General features: G+C 40.8%; 1 protein-coding gene across 2 annotated transcripts in view; it reads left to right on the top strand.

Annotated features, from left to right (window-relative positions):
• Positions 1–16063, top strand: part of SNTG2 (syntrophin gamma 2) — a 374364-nt gene that overhangs the window by 208993 nt on the left and 149308 nt on the right. For both annotated transcript variants that reach the window (XM_050753205.1, XM_050753204.1), the window contains exon 8: positions 1016–1107. In XM_050753205.1, coding sequence (XP_050609162.1) covers positions 1016–1107 — 92 coding nt within the window. The remainder of the gene's footprint in view (positions 1–1015; positions 1108–16063) is intronic.

Genomic DNA, 16063 nt, shown 5'->3' with positions numbered 1-16063 from the left:
TGTGCCAGTTCAAGCCTCCATTCTGCAACAGCACCACATGGTTGTGATGACTGATGGCTGGCTGGTGACAGGTCCTCCTGCTAGTGCTGTTCTCAGTGCTTCTTTCCTCTTTCCAGGCACTCAGGTGATCTGACAACAGGGCCTGGTCTCCACTCATGGATGCATCAAAGGCTCCTTTCTCAGTGTTGGGAGGCCTCTGTTCCACCTGGCTGGGAATCTAGCACGGTCAGGCTACTGTGTTCACGGATCTGTCTTTACGTGGCAATACCACAGAAATGCTGGGTGAAACACTAAGCCACATGGGAGCAGCCCACTCTTATAGTCCAGCCTGAAGATATTGGTGGGAAGGGACAATAAAGGAACAAATACAGCCTTTCTCCCTGAGCTGTTCCCAGGACCTTGGAAATGGCATGAAAGCGCTCTGCGTCCCCTGGGTAATCCATGCAACGTGAAGATCTATGAACTGGCTTGCTTCTGTTTAGCAGATGTAAACTCTGGTTGCACGAGCCTTATTTCCAGGGAAATTATGTTATGAGCACCTGTTTTACCTGTAATGTGCTAAGTGCTTTGAGTGTGAGCTTTTCAATATTGTCTCTGGAAAAAAAAAACCCTTTGAGTGGCCTGGTACGATCATCTCCTTTCAAAAGAGAACACCAAGATCACAGAAGGCGCCTTGTGCTGACCACTCCAGGGGGGCATGTTGACAGGGAGGGCCTGGGCTGCCAGGGGCACACCTTCCCGATGCTGTCCCTCCACCCTGGGGAGCCCTCACAGGAGCCGGCAGTGGTCCCTCCCTTCAGAGGTCAGATCTTGGTGAGGAAACTGTATCACGGCAGGAAGGTGAGAGGCCATTGGGGATGACCCAACTCATAACTGGGCATCAGCTTCTCTGAGGGTGACCAGGCATTTTGGCGCTGGTGACTTCCCATGCAGAGGTAGAACTGAAGTCACTCCATGGTCACAGTGTGCTTTGTCGAGGCACCAATTGGAAGGAACTTCTCTTGTTTTGCTGCAGGGTCCCCAGGGCCATCCAGCGACCACAGCAGTGGGGCCTCCTCTCCCCTCTTTGACAGCGGTTTGCATCTGAACGGAAACTCCAGTAACACAGTAAGCATATAGATTCTCATTAAATTTTATTTTAACAGAAGTATCAGTAGCCCAGAGATAATCTCTAGACAGAATTAAAAAGATGCTGTACTGCCCAGTGAAGATAATTGTGATGGTTTGAGAGGAAATACTTAGAACACAGATTCAAGGTGCTGTTCTGTTGACATTTACTCCCACGTGGGACACCTCATGATTGCATTATAGGATATTTTAAGCTCATAATTCACAGCATCTCAGTGAGCAGGCAAGAATACTTTGAGTCCTGCCTCTGATTTACATATCACTGTGACTGTAGGAAGGATTCAGGTTATTTTTAGGAAACTTCTGTGAGACTCCCATTAATTTCTGAACAGAAAATACCTAAGGAGGCATGAACACTGTATAATGCAGTGAGTTTTAATCACATTCCAAATATCCACCCTCCCAAGGAAACCAGACTCGAGCAAAAGGAGAACCTGCAGCTCCCCGGGGCATGGGACTCCCACCCTCCTCCCTCAGAAGCCTGGGCTGTCAGAGAACCTGCAGCTCCCTGGGGCACAGGGCTCATGCCCTCCTCCCTCAGAAGCCTGAACTCTGACTCCCACAGGGTGACCTGTGAGCTGCACCCCATGGGGAATTCATCATCCACAGAGGCATTAGTGCACGAGAAATGTAGAATCCTGTAAGCAGTTTGAAAAAATGTTTTATTGTAAATCATTCCAGTCACATCATCAAAATGACCAGATACTTCATACACAGGGAGAACAGAGAGAAAAATATTCATGTTTGTACAATCTGTGTTTAAGATGTCTGACTACTCCATTTCTAACCAATTAATTGAGCTTTTGATAATTAAAAATTGCATTTAGACTCTGTGTCAGTTATGAAGCAAAATAAAGCAAATGCCCATGAAATTGCAGTTCTCATCAATAATTAGAGTATTGTCCCTAGCTTTTCATCTCTGTACTCTTCCATACCCCATTTTCTGGCCTGCCCAGAGATATAAGGCATCCTGAATTTTGTGTTTATCATTCTCTTGATTAAAAAATGTTTTATCTGTAAATATATAATTTCATTTTATTGCAAGGCTTATAAAATATTATTCTGCCATAGTCTTCTGAGATTTGCATGTTTACTTACTGTTTGTTTCTATGAGGTTTTTTGCTGTATGATATTTCACTACAGTTTATTTATCCATTGTCAGTTGCCCATGGACACTTGGCTTTTGTTTTATGTTTGTTTTCCTAGTTTATCATCATTAAAACCAGCACAGCCATAAAGATACTTATAAATGTCTCTTGGCTATTCTATAAGGTAGAATTTCTGAGTGCTAGATTATGCTAGGATGTTCTATTTTCAAAATAACAGCAAGTTTTCTACAAAAGTGGCTGTGCAGTTTATATTCCTACAGCTCTAGGGAATTCCAGTTGAGCCACAGCCTCTCCAGTGCTAGGTAATTTTTGACTTAATATTCAAAGTACAGTAGCTGTAAAATTGTTCTCTCTCTGGGACTCTATTTCATTTCCATCATTACTAATGAGTTTTATTTACTTTTCCTATTTGTATTTTCCTTTGGCTTTTCCCCTTCTGTGAAATGCTATTCATCTCTTTGGCACATTTACCATTAAGGTGATCTTTTTTCTTACAAATCGTTGAAATGTTTAATATATACTTGGTAATAATATTTTGGTGGTAATGGGTTAAAAATCTCTTCCTACAGCTGATAACTTGTCTTTTTCATTTTGTTTGTGCTATCCTTTGTGGTCTTGTGGTTTTAGGATCTTGTTCAAGAAATCTTTCTTATCCTAAGTTCATAAAGATATTTCCTTATATTTTCCTCTAAATATTGTTAATGTTTGCTTTTCACATTAGGTCTCTAAATTCCATGAGATCTATTTTTGTGAAACCTGTGCAAGGTAGAGTTCCAGGTGCGTTTCTGTGGATAACCAGTTGTCTCAACACTGTTTCTGGGTGATCTGCAATGCCACGGCTCACATGTAACCAGCGCCGTGAGCACAGGCGTGTGCTGCTGAGACCTCTGTTGTATTCTGATGGTCAATATCAACGGCAATATCACACTATGTAATTACTAGGTATTTATAATCAATTTGTGTCATCTGTAGGCCTTGCCCTCTTGCCACCTCCTAACTCACTCTATTTTTTCCGTCTTCTCTCTTTCTTTGTTTTTTCTTGTGAATTTCAATAGCTCTTGATCCAATTCTACAAAAAAACAGTGTTGGGATTTTGACTGTAATCACCAGATTTACTGGGAAGAATCAAACCTTTCTGACTCACCTTTCCTGCTTATGGAAAGCATATTTATTTGTGCTATCTTTGAATTAATACTGCTTCATTTCTTTCCATATTCTTTAATATTTTCCTACAGAGTCTTTTTAAAATTAATTTTACAAGAGGATTATACAATTCCATTTGTCTGCAACACCCCGTCCCCCAAGCCAGCACCATCCAGCAGGGGGAAACTGTCCTCCTACCCTTTCTGTGCAGTGTCCTCAGCGTTTCTCTCCCACTGTGTGGCTGTAACTTTTTGAGTGGACTCTAAACTCTTCCTGGAAGGAGACACAGAGCATGAGGCATGATTCGGTGTCATTCCAGGAAAGGTCAGACAGTGTGTGGCTCTGGTAAGCGCAATGGAAAAGTAACATGAGAGCAACATTGAAGGGAGGCTGCCTGGTTTAGCCTGGTTCTCCCAGTTCTCCCAGTTCTCCCGACTCTCCTGGTTCTTCAGGCTTTGGTGGATATGATCCTCCTGTCAACGAGTAATTGAGGAATTATGGAAGGGACATGGGTAAAGTGACCAGCCTAATGCTTAGAATATGTCATCTTCAGACATCCTCCTCCTCCTTATCAGCAAGAGAAAGAGAAAAGTGCTGAACTTAAAAGTCTTTGTAGTTATTCATATGGTTAGCTCAGCTCCAGAATAAAGCATCGTCAGGTTATTTAAACTCATTACAGAGAATGTGAATTGCAGAGTTTTAAAATAGTTTTAATATGTTCTTTTTAGAAGGCTATCAAGACTCGATATTGAGACCTATCTGAGGGTGAAGGGTGGGAGGACGAAGAGGATCAGAAAAAATAACTATTTGGTATTAGGATTAATACCTGGGTAAAGAAATAACCTGTGTAACAAGCCCCCATGACACAAATTTACCTATATAACAAACCTGTACATGCACCCCTGAACCTAAAATAAAGTTTTTTTTTTTTAAAGAAAAACTTAAAAATTGGCAAATGGAATCTAATTAAACTAAAGAACTTCTGCACAGCAAAAGCAACTATCATCAGATTGAACAGGCAAGTTACAAAGTGGGAGAAAATTTTTGCAATCTATCTGTCTGACAAAGGTCTAATATCCAGAATCTACAAGGGACTTAAACAAATTTACAAGAAAAAAAAGACATTAAATGTAGGCAAAGGACATGAACAGATACATCGCAAAAGAAGACATTCATGTGGCCAACAAACAGAGGAAAAAAGGCTCATCATTACTTATCCTCAGAGAAATGCAAATCAAAACCACAATGAGATACCATCTCAGGCCAGTCAGGATGGTGATCATTAAAAAGTCAGATGATGTCGAGGTTGCAGAGAAATAGGAACATTTTTTCACTGTTGGTGGGAATGTAAATTCATTCAACCATTGTGGAAGATGGTGTGGTGATTCCTCAAAGGTCTAGAACCAGAAATACCATTTGACTCAGCAGTCCCATTAGTGGGTATATACCAAAAGGAATGTAAATTATTCTGTTGCAACAATACATGCATGTGTATGTTAATTGCAGAACTAATCACAATTGTAAACACATGGAATCAACCCAAATGCCCATCAATGATAGACTGGATAAAGAAAATGTCATAGAGATACACCATGGAATACTATGCAGCCATAAAGAAGAACAAGAATATGTCCTTTGCAGGGACATGGATGGAGCTGAAGCCATTATCCTCATCAGAATAAGGCAGGAACCGAAAAGCAAACACTACATGTCCTCACTTATAAGTGGGAACTGAACTATGAGAACACATGGACACAGGGAGAGGAACAACACACACTGGGGCCTGGCAAGAGGTGGGGGCCCACAGCGGGAGGGAGAGCATCAGGAGAAAGTAGCTAATGGATGATGGGCTTAATACCTAGGAGATGGGTTGATAGGTGCAGCAAACCATCATGGCACACGTTTACCAATGTAACAAACGTGCACATCCTGCACATGTACCCTGGAACTTAAAAATTTAAAAAAAAAAAAAAAAAACTTTAGAAGGAGCCAGAAGTTAAAAAGAAAATAATAGTAAAATTGACAACTTCTTTCTCAACAAAAACAAGAGAAGCTAGAGAAAATGAAATGACAGCTTTAAAGTATGAAAAAGAAATTAATTCCTGTTTAAAATTCTATACCCAGCAAACATGCTTCAAAAGTGAGGAAACAAATACAATATTTTCTGACAAAAAAGAGATAATTGTTTCCAGTAGATCAGCACTTTCATTTTATTGTATTTTTTTTGAAAAGGAAACTAAGCATACCCACATAGCCCTTCAAGTTGACATGCACTTCCTGATGTGATAAAAGGTTATTGGCACACTGCTGAATGAAAACAACATTTAAATAATTTCATTTATGTAAATTTGTCACAAAAGCTTAGCAGTGATTGCATGTATTGTTAAATATGAGATAATTTTTATATTAACCATACTACTATATTGTTGGAATTTGGGACGATAAACACTTATTTTGTTGTTGTTCATTAAAATATTTAATTATATGATAAACACTCCTGGTATAATATCAAGGAAAAAAACATAAATGAAAATGTTTTAAAAGTCTCAAAATCCTGTGAGAATTTTAGAGACATTCTAATTGGTTTTCTGGATGGTACTTTAATAATCTGAAAGCCAATTTTCTGTGTAGTTAGTTGACCATTTGGCCCTCTCTTGTGGAGATGATTTAAAGCATTGTGATTATTCTTCGCACTCAAGAGTATGTTTTATAGTACATAGCAAAGTGGTAATACTAGCATTGATAGTGTCTATGGACTGGAGAATAAAACAGACGGCACAATTTCTTTCTTGAAAGAGGTGAGTTGGAAACTTTCTAGACTCAAAGGATTTAAGCTGCTTTGATGGCTGCATTTTCAGACTTACCAGCTTCACTTTCATCCTCCCAGGAACAGGCCTGATGGAGCAAAAAGCAAAGTTTGTCATGTTCAGAGAAACCTTGTAATCACAAGAAACCTGGAGGAATGGTTTCCATCTTTACAATTGGAAACCTCTGACCCCTGCTGCATTAGCAACCTCTTCCTCTGGAGGAGGGATAGGTGGTGTGTCACGTTCCCTCTCTGTCCTGACAGCCGAAGTAATTCCCTGAGCTACCTTATATATTTGGCAATTTTTCCATGTTATTATTTGAAGCTAAATTACTAACTACCTGCTTTCCCAGAAGTCACATTTCTCATTTCTTTCTCTTCTGCCTCCTAAAAGTTGAAGCTTGCGGAGAGCCTTTGCTTCTAGTTGCCACATATCCTCTCCCAGCACCTGAGTATGGCTCACATAGTTTAAGATTCTAAGTTCCTGATTTATACTATGCCATTTTTGTCTCAAGAATCCTTACTAAACATTTATAATGAAGGAAAACTCCCACTCACATTAATGTCATGCGTTTAGGTTTGAAAGTACAGAATCCATTGCTCTCTCACCCATTGCTGAATCCATTGCTGCTTCTTTCCATCTTCTGCAAATTCTGTCCTGACTGGCTTGTTAATTGGTTGGTGTGCAGCTTTCCTTCAAAGGGTGCACAGAGGGCTGCCTCCCTGATTGCGTGCATGTGCAAAAATGCTTTTCCTCGCCTTGGGAGTTGGTGCTTTCACTCAGTGTTCTGGGTTCTTGGATTGCCGACCAGATCCTTTGAGAGGACTTAAAATGCTCACCTATGGCTTCTGCTTTAGCTGTGCCTGTGCAAGTCTAACGTGGGACTCACTAATTTTCCTTTGTAAGAAACCTTTACCAAAAATGAATAAGGAGTTACAGAGAACAAAATATTTCTGATAGTAAATCCCTGCTTTTCTAACTTAAAAATTTCAAAAAAAAAAAAAAAAAGACTAATCAAAAAGACTCTGGTCCTTGTAATTAAATGAATGAATCAAGAAGGGTATAGGAAAAAAGCCTCAAAACAAAAATTACAGAAGGTATAAGAGAACAGATGAGAAACTTGTTATTAGTAGTCACAAAAAAGAAAAGGCAGCTATAATAATAAAAATAATAAAGTATTGAATCTGCAATCTGAGAGGAAAGATTGCCTCCCAGGCAGAGATAGCGAATGGCCTTGTACATTTAATTGATGTACAAGGTGTCTGCAGTGAAGTAGGTGTCTCTGAAATGACAACTTACTTCACAGCATCTTTGTCAAGATATAGCATGTCTCCAGAATCTAGAAGTATTCCTCCCAGAAGTAATCACTATTTTTGTTTGTTTGTTTGCTTGTTTGAGACAGGGTCTCCCACTGTTTCCCAGGCTGGAGTGCAATGATGGGATCTGGGCTCACTGCAACCTCAAGTTCCTGGTCTCAAGTAATCCCCCCAACTCAGCCTCCCCAGTAGCTGGGACAATAGATGTGTGCCACCATGCCTAGATGATTTTTGTATCTTTTTTGTAAAGACGGAGTTTCACCATGGTGCCCAGGCTGGTCTTGAACTCCTGGGGTCAAGCAATCCTCCCTCCTCAGCCCCCTAAAGTGCTGGAATTACAGGCATGTGCCATGGCACCTAGCCTAATCACTGTTTCGACCTCTATAACCATAGATTCCTTTTGCCTGTTTTTGAATTTCACATGAATGAGAGTCATACTCTTGTGTTTGACTTTGTTTGCTCAATATTGTGACATTTGTTTGCTCAATATTATGACATTATATGCAGCAGTATACTTTTTTATTTTTCATTGCTATCCAGTGTTCCACTGTATGCTCATAACATATTTCCATCTAATCTAATGATGGTAGGCATTGGAGTTTTCTGATTGGGGCCTATTACATATAAAACTGTTATGATCATTTGTGGACATGTCTTTTAGGGGACATAGTATTCATTTTCTTTTGGGTGTATACTCAGGAGTGCAGTTGCAGGGTGATATGATATGTGTATGTACTTACCTTTAGCAGATCCTGCTTGGCAGTTTTTTCAAACGGGTTGTACCAACTGACCACCAGCAGGGTGAAGTGTGAGAATTCCAGTTGCACATTCTCGCATCATGTCGTGTCATATACCTTCACCAGTAAGACTGGACAGATAGAGAATAGTATTTCTTTAGCATCATCAACAAAATGGCACAACAGCAAGTTCAAAAAATTGATGGGAATTAGCAACTTTATGATTCAATCAGGGCATTTTATTTTTATTGTATATATTTATGTTTGTGTATACACATATAAAACAACTTAAAATATTTTCAAAAGCTATTTACACACTCTCAGTTCATGAAGTTTTTCTTTTTCAAAAAGCTCAAATGCAAAAGGAATTTATTCTTGCTGAAGGAAAAATTAAGGAAACCTAGAACATATAGTTATTCAAAAGAGGAAAGAAGTTAGCATTAAAAAACGAGTTTTTCCATGTATATCCATTTTTTTCTCAAACAAATATAAGGAAAGGTGCTTTCTACTTCTGGTAGTGTCTTAGAATAGCTGTTAGAAAGGGACTGTCCCATGACAAAACCCTATTTCCTACAAAAAATATAAAATAGTTATTGCTTGACTTGCAGAATTTCAGAGAGTTGAATGGAGATGAACTGAATGTGGAGTGTTGAGTTACAAGCCCTCAAGGATTGTGGGGGCCACCCTGGGTCCTAATACTTCTATAGACCCCCAGTCCATTAGGAGACTAAGCCTGTGTCAGCAGTAGAAGGAAGGGGTCAGAATTGGAGAATTCTTTTTTTTTTTTTTTTTTTTTGAGACAGAGTCTCGCTTAGTTGCCCAGGCTGGAGTGCAATGGCACGATCTCGGCTCACTGCAAGCTCTGCCTCCCGGGTTCACGCCATTCTCCTGCCTCAGCCTCCCGAGTAGCTGGGACTACAGGCGCCCGCCGCCTCGCCCGGCTAATTTTTTGCATTTTTAGTAGAGACGGGGTTTCACCGTGTTAGCCAGGATGGTCTCGATCTCCTGACCTCGTGATCCGCCCGCCTCGGCCTCCCAAAGTGCTGGGATTACAGGCGTGAGCCACCGCGCCCGGCCAGAATTGGAGAATTCTACATTAATCCAGGAATTCAGGAACATGGCTAAGTTGATTCCAGCCCACAGTACAAGTAACTGAAAACGCATTTAATTTAGGCCCCAAAGTTATCCATAAATTAAGTTCAACCAAATATGGGAACATCAACACATTTTATCAAACATATAAGGGAAAATACTACATAGATGAGTGAGCAAAAAATAAAAAAATAAAAACAATAGACTCAGGCAACTAAAACATATAGATTTTCAGACATTGAATATAAAATAACTATGATTACTGTCTTAGCCAATTATCACACTGCTATAAAGAAATACCCGAAACTGGGAAATTCATAAAGAAAAGAGGTTTAATTGGCTCATGTTTCCATAGGCTGTGCAGGAAATATGGCTGGGGAGGCCTCAGGAAACTTACAATCATGGTGGAAAGTGAAGCAGGAGCAGGCATGCCTTCACATGGCCAGAGCAGGAGGAAGAGCAAGAAGCGGGAAGTGCTACATAGTTTTAAACAACCAGATCTCATGCGAACTCATTCACTATTATAAGAATAGCAAGGGAAAATCTACCCCCATGATTCACTCACCTCCCATCAGGCCCTTCTTCCAACATTGGGGATTATAATTCAACATGAGATTTGGGCAGAGACACAAATTCAAAATATATCATTCCACCCTTGACCCCTGCCAAGTCTCATGTCCTTCTCACATTGCCGATTGCAATCATTCCTTCTCAACAGTCCCCCAAGTTTTAACTCATTTCAGCATTAACTCAAAAGTCCATTGTTCAAAGTCTCACCTAAGACAAAGCAAGTCCCTTCCACCTATGAGCATGTAAAATAATAAAAAAAAAAGTTAGTTACTTCCAAGATACAATGGGGATACAGGCATTGGGTAAATACGCCCATTTTAAATGGGAGAAATCAGCCCAAACGAAAGAGCTGCAGGCCCCATGCAAGTCTGAAATCCAAAAAGGCAGTCATTAAATCTTAAAGCTCCAAAATAATCTATTTTGACTCCATGTCTCACATCCAGGCCACTCTGATGTAAGGGGTGGGCTCTCAAGGCCTTGGGCAGTCCCACTGCTGTGGCTCTTCAAGGCTCAGCTCTCATGACTGCTCTCAAAGACTGGCATTGAGTGCCTGCGGGTCTTCCAGGAACATGGTGCAAACTATCAGTAGATGTACCATTCTGGGGTCTGGAGGATGGTAGCCTTCTTCTCACAGTTCCAGTAGTCAGTGTCCTAGTGGAGACTCTGTGTGGGAGCTCCAACCCCACATTTCCCCTCTGCACTGCCCTAGCAGAGGTTCTCCATGAGGGCTTCTCCCCTGCAGCAGACTTCTGCTGGGACATGCAGGAATTTACATACATCCTCTGAAATCTAGGCAGAGGCTTCCAAACCTTGATTCTTGCCCTCTGTGCACCTACAGGCTTAACACCACGTGGAAACCACCAAGGCTTACAACTTGCACTCTCTGGAGCAGAGGCCTGAGACATATCTGGGACCCTTATAACCATGGTGGGAGCTGGAGTGACTGGGAGGCAGGGGGCAGTGTCCCAAGATTGCACAGGGCAGCAGGGCCCTGGGCCTGGCCCAGGAAATAATTCTTCCCTCCAAGGCCTCTAGGTCTATGATGGGATGGACTGCCAAGAAGGTCTCTGAAATGTCTTCAAGGCATTTTCCTTGTTGTTTTGGCTATTAACATTTGGCTCCTCTTTACTTATGTAAATTTCTGCAACCGGCTGGAATTCATCCCCTGAAAATGGGTTTTTCTTTTCTACAACATCGACAGGCTGCACATTTTCCAAACTTTTACATTCTGCTTTCCTCTTACATAAGTTCTACTTTTACATCTTTTTTTGCAAACAAATATGAACATAGGTTGCTGGAAGCAGCCAGGCCCCATCTTGAATTCTTTGCTGCTCAGAAATTTCTTCCACCAGATACCCCGTATCATAACTCTCAAGTTCAACGTTCCACAGATCCCTAGAGGAGGAGCACAATGCCTCCAACCTCTTTGCTAAAGTGTAACAAAAGTGATTACCTTTACTGTAGTTTCTAATAAGTTGCTCATTTCCATCTGAGACCACCTAAGCCCGGACTTCGTTCACTATCAGCATTTTGGTCACAACAACTTAACAAGTCTCTAGGAAGTTTCAAACATTCGCATTTAAAACGTAGCTGATAGAAAAGATTATAGACATTTAAATAAATAACTTAGGATCTTCAAATCGGAAAGGGGTTGCTTGGCAGAAGAGAGTAAATTGTTTCCTTCCCTATACATTAACGTATTTTTTAGATAAAAACGAAGTGGTTGTATATAAACAGCAGTTCTGTTAAGAACCACACATGGACTCTGAGGAGATAGAAGATTTGGGCTCGGGAGGCATGGAAATCCCAGGAGTCAGAGCCAGATGATGTGGGGCAGAGGGAGTTGGGAACGTGGTTTCCACACAAGGTTCTGGTTTACGGCTGTGTTTTCTATTTAGGTGACTTAGAAATGTCTGAGTTCAGGAAGCAGCGTTTCTGGAGAGTTCTCTGCAGCCGGTGCGAAGATCATTATGGATGCTTGTGTCTTCACCATAGAATCCACACCCTGGGATTTATTACAAGGGGTGTTCCCCAGCCAGTGCTGTGATAAGAAAAGTGGATTTAATCTAATTTCCAAGAATATGAAAATAACTATGTGGTGACACTGTCGTGTGATGAAATTTGTCAGTATTTTCAAGTGGAATTTACCAAGAATTTTTAATTACCAAGAATTAAAATTAAAAATTCTTGGTAAACTAATTTTTTAAATTTAGCAAACACATGGATGTTTTCTAGAATTAAAGCAAGGCTCTGTCTCAATAATCATCATCATCTGGTTGGAACAATGTGAGACTGGCTTCCTTCATGCAGGACATCTCGAGCCTGCGTTAATCAGTCGTGTTGCTCCAAGGGAAAATGTGCTAAGGGGACTTCTCAGACTCCTCTGACCACACCCTCCCTCCTACACCCTCCCCTAGTGGAATAGACCAGCAAAAGTTGCATTTCATGGAGCAGAATTTGGGCGTCCTGTTCTAGAGGTTTTGTGATGATAAAATGTGTACATTCACTGTCAGATTTATGGCAGATAAAGGAATGTTTCCACACAATTTGTCCTGTTAATCAGAAGGTGCCCTGTCCTCTGTGGGTAGTGGGCGGAAGAGAGCAGCCAGACACCTGCAGGTCAGCTTCTGTGTTCAGCTGGTCCATGTGAAAGGCTCAGAGACCATACTGGAGACCCCTCTACGAGGGACTCAGGGAGGAAGGGGCTGCAGAGGATGCCTGCCGCATGGCAGGGAGACAGGGCAGGGGCTAGGGCCCCATTACACAGTCTACAGCAGACCCCCCAAATTCCTCCTTGTTGTAATAGCTTCACCATTCTATCCCAAATTCAGAACTCTTTGTTCTGTTTCAAAGTTGCTGTTTAATATAGGTGGCTCTGAAACTGGAATGGGTGACTCCTGCCAAGCTGAGGGGAACTCCCAGAACCTCCTGAATTTTCTCAGGTGGCAGGTGGACAACTGGGGAGGTTCTTGGCACAACTGGGGAAAGCCCCCCCTCCTGGAGGCTCTGCAGACAACTGCTCACCCCTGATGAAAAGGACTGGAAGGCGTCGCCCAGGCTTCGTCACTGATACCCGAGGACCTGCCTGCTTTTGTTTGATCCTTCGCTTGTCTATTTTTCTGAGATACTAAATAAGCAACACATATTTTAGAAGTCCATTGCTGTATTGAAAAGTAAATCATTTAAAACACTCATTGCTAATGGCCACAGTGATGGACCTGCCTCAGGATTGCAGAATATATCTCCCCTGCATAAAGAAGAAAAAAGAAACATTTGTATGTGTTACATTTTGGACATGGGTTTCCAGTTTCTTTTCAGCCATAAAGAAGATAGTCCTGAGCATTTCTAGGCTTTGTTAGACTCTCGCCTGACAGCAAAGGGTAGAAGTAAATTTATTTTTATAAAGACTGCAAGAATTCACCATCTACTACATGTTTCTAGGTGAACATGGTTTACACTTTAGATTCCTGACCACACTTTACACCCACCTGAATAACTCTGAACACATGAAAACCAAACAAAACAACTTCTCACTGTTATTAAGACCTTGATTTGTAGTTGGTCTATTCTGACTTTCTGAGGGGAGCTTTGGCTGCAGGCCACAGTGTGGGCACACTTAGCTCTGTCGGACCCTCATCTCCCTCCAGCCAGTCTGTCTCCCATCCCCAGGCCCAGAGTGTGCAGATGAGATATGCACTGGACCACGTGTGCGCAGGGCAGGAGTCCTGGCAGCCTTTCCTCTGCCACATTAGTGGTTATTGTTGGAAGTAGCAAGAGCGTTGTTTCCACTTTTCATTTTATACCACCCATGATCCTCTCTTTATAAGAAGCTGTATCTCCCAGAGAGTTAGAAGTAGGAGGAAGCAGGGTGAGCTCTGCACAAGGAAAGAAGCATGGTCAGGATCGGGGAGAAGCACTGGTGATGCAGTCCAGAGTGTTGTCTTTCTCTGTATCCTGCTGGATGCCGGGTTTTCCAGGTGTTTACAAACTCCCAGCAAAGGCCTCAGGCAGTTTCACCTTGTGACCACGTACAGCTGTGAAAATCACACATATTTTACAAATTTAAAGTATAGGAGTGTAGGAATCCTTCTTTCTTAGAACTTCTTAGGCACTTAAAGATTTCAAATTTCCTCAAAGGACTAAAGGCCCTGTAGGTACCACATTGGTTGATTCATCCTGGCCAATATTTTACAGTTTTGGCCACTTTCAGCTAAGATTTCTTAGTGATATTGTGTTGCTGCCTACAATAGTTAAATTCTTTCCCCATTATGTTTGTGATGATTATACTCTAAAATTATACTAAAACTGGCCTCCGGTAGGTTTTATAAAGGTGAAAATTATGAACGTGTGACCCAGAGGCATATTTTGTCCGCTGATCAGGCTTATTTAGTTATCATACTTTAAGTTCGGGGGTAAATGTGCAGAACGTGCAGTTTTGTTACATAGGTATACACTTGCCGTAGTGGTTTGCTACACTGTCAACCCGCCATCTACGTTAGGTATTTCTCCTAATGCTATCCCTCCCCTAACCTCCCACCCCACAACAGGCCCCAGTGTATGATGTTCCCCTCCCTGTGTCCATGTGTTCTCATTGTTCAACTCCCACTTACGAGTGAGAACACGTGGTGTTTTGTTTTCTGTTCTTGCGTTAATTTGCAGAGAATGATTGGTTTCCAGCATCATCCATGTCCCTGCAAAAGACATGAACTCATCCTTTTTCATGGCTGTATAGTATTAATAGTATTCCATGGTATATATGTGCCACATTTTCTTTATCCCGTCTGTCTTTGATGGGCATTTGAGTTGGTTCCAAGTCTTTGCTATTGTGAACAGTGCCAAAGTAAACATATGTGTGCATATGTCTTTATAGTAGAATGATTTATAATCCTTTGGGCATATACCCGGTAATGGGATTGCTGGGTCAAATGGTATTTCTAGTTCTAGATCCTTGAGGAGTTGCCACACTGTCTTCCACAATGGTTGAACTAATCTACACTCTGACCAACAGTGTAAAAGCGTCCCTATTTCTCCACATCCTCTCCGGCATCTGTTGTTTCCTTTTTAATGATTGCCATTCCAACTGACGTGAGATGGTATCACATTGTGGTTTTGATTTGCATTTCTCTAATTACTGGTGATGATAAGCTTTTTTTCATATGGCTGTTGGCTGCATAAATGTCTTCTTTTGAGAAGTGTCTGTTCATATCTGTCGCCCACTGTTTGATGGGGTTATTTTTTTTTCTTGTAAATCTGTTTAAGTTATTTGTAGATTCTGGATATTAGCCCTTTGTCAGATGAATAGATTGCAAAAATTTTCTCCCATTCTGTAGGCTGCCTGTTCACTCTGATGATAGTTTCTTTTGCTGTGCAGAAGCTCTTTAGTTTAATCAGATCCCATTTGTCTATTTTGGCTTTTGTTGCCATTGCTTTTGGTGTTTTAGTCATGAAGTCTTTGCCCACGGCATAATTATTTTTAATTGTACATGAAGTTGTGGATATTATGTTATTAAAGATTAACTCTTTTCCTGGGTTTAGTGATTATCTTTATTGATCAGGAAAAAAATTAAACTCACATTTTTGGGATAATCTAAAAATAACATCATGATATTACAGCATACCATGAAGAAGTTAACTCTAAAGGCCTACAGTATATAATAAAAGTTTGGGTTTGGAATCTTCTTTTGTGTGTCATGCATAACTCAAACTTTGCATATCACCTTCTTCTTAATCTCCAGTAAGTAACTGCTTTATAGTTTCAGACTCCATGTTAGGTCAGAATATTCAATATCAAAGACTTTTGATAATACCCCCAAATTTACCAAAGAGATAGATATTATAAAAACAAGGAAACAAACAGAAATCTTAGAACTCAATAACTCAATGGATGATATAAAAATACAAACGAGAACTTCAGCAATGAAGTAGATCAAGCAAAATAATGAATTTCTGAACTTGAAGACAGGTCTTCTGAAATAACCCAGTCAGACAAACAAAAGAAAAAATAAAAAAGAATGAAGAAAGCCTATATGACATATGGAACATAATAAAATGATTAAATATTTGAATTTCATGTGTTCCAGACGTAGAAGACATGAGCAAAGGCATAGAAAACCTATTTAATAAAATAAGAGCTGAAAGCTTCTCAAGTCTGGCAAAAGATT

The sequence above is a fragment of the Macaca thibetana genome, chromosome 13, assembly GCF_024542745.1.
Source record: "Macaca thibetana thibetana isolate TM-01 chromosome 13, ASM2454274v1, whole genome shotgun sequence".
Taxonomy (NCBI): Eukaryota; Metazoa; Chordata; class Mammalia; order Primates; family Cercopithecidae; genus Macaca; species Macaca thibetana.
Note: the sequence above shows the minus strand (reverse complement) of the source record. Positions and strands in the feature narration are given on the sequence as shown.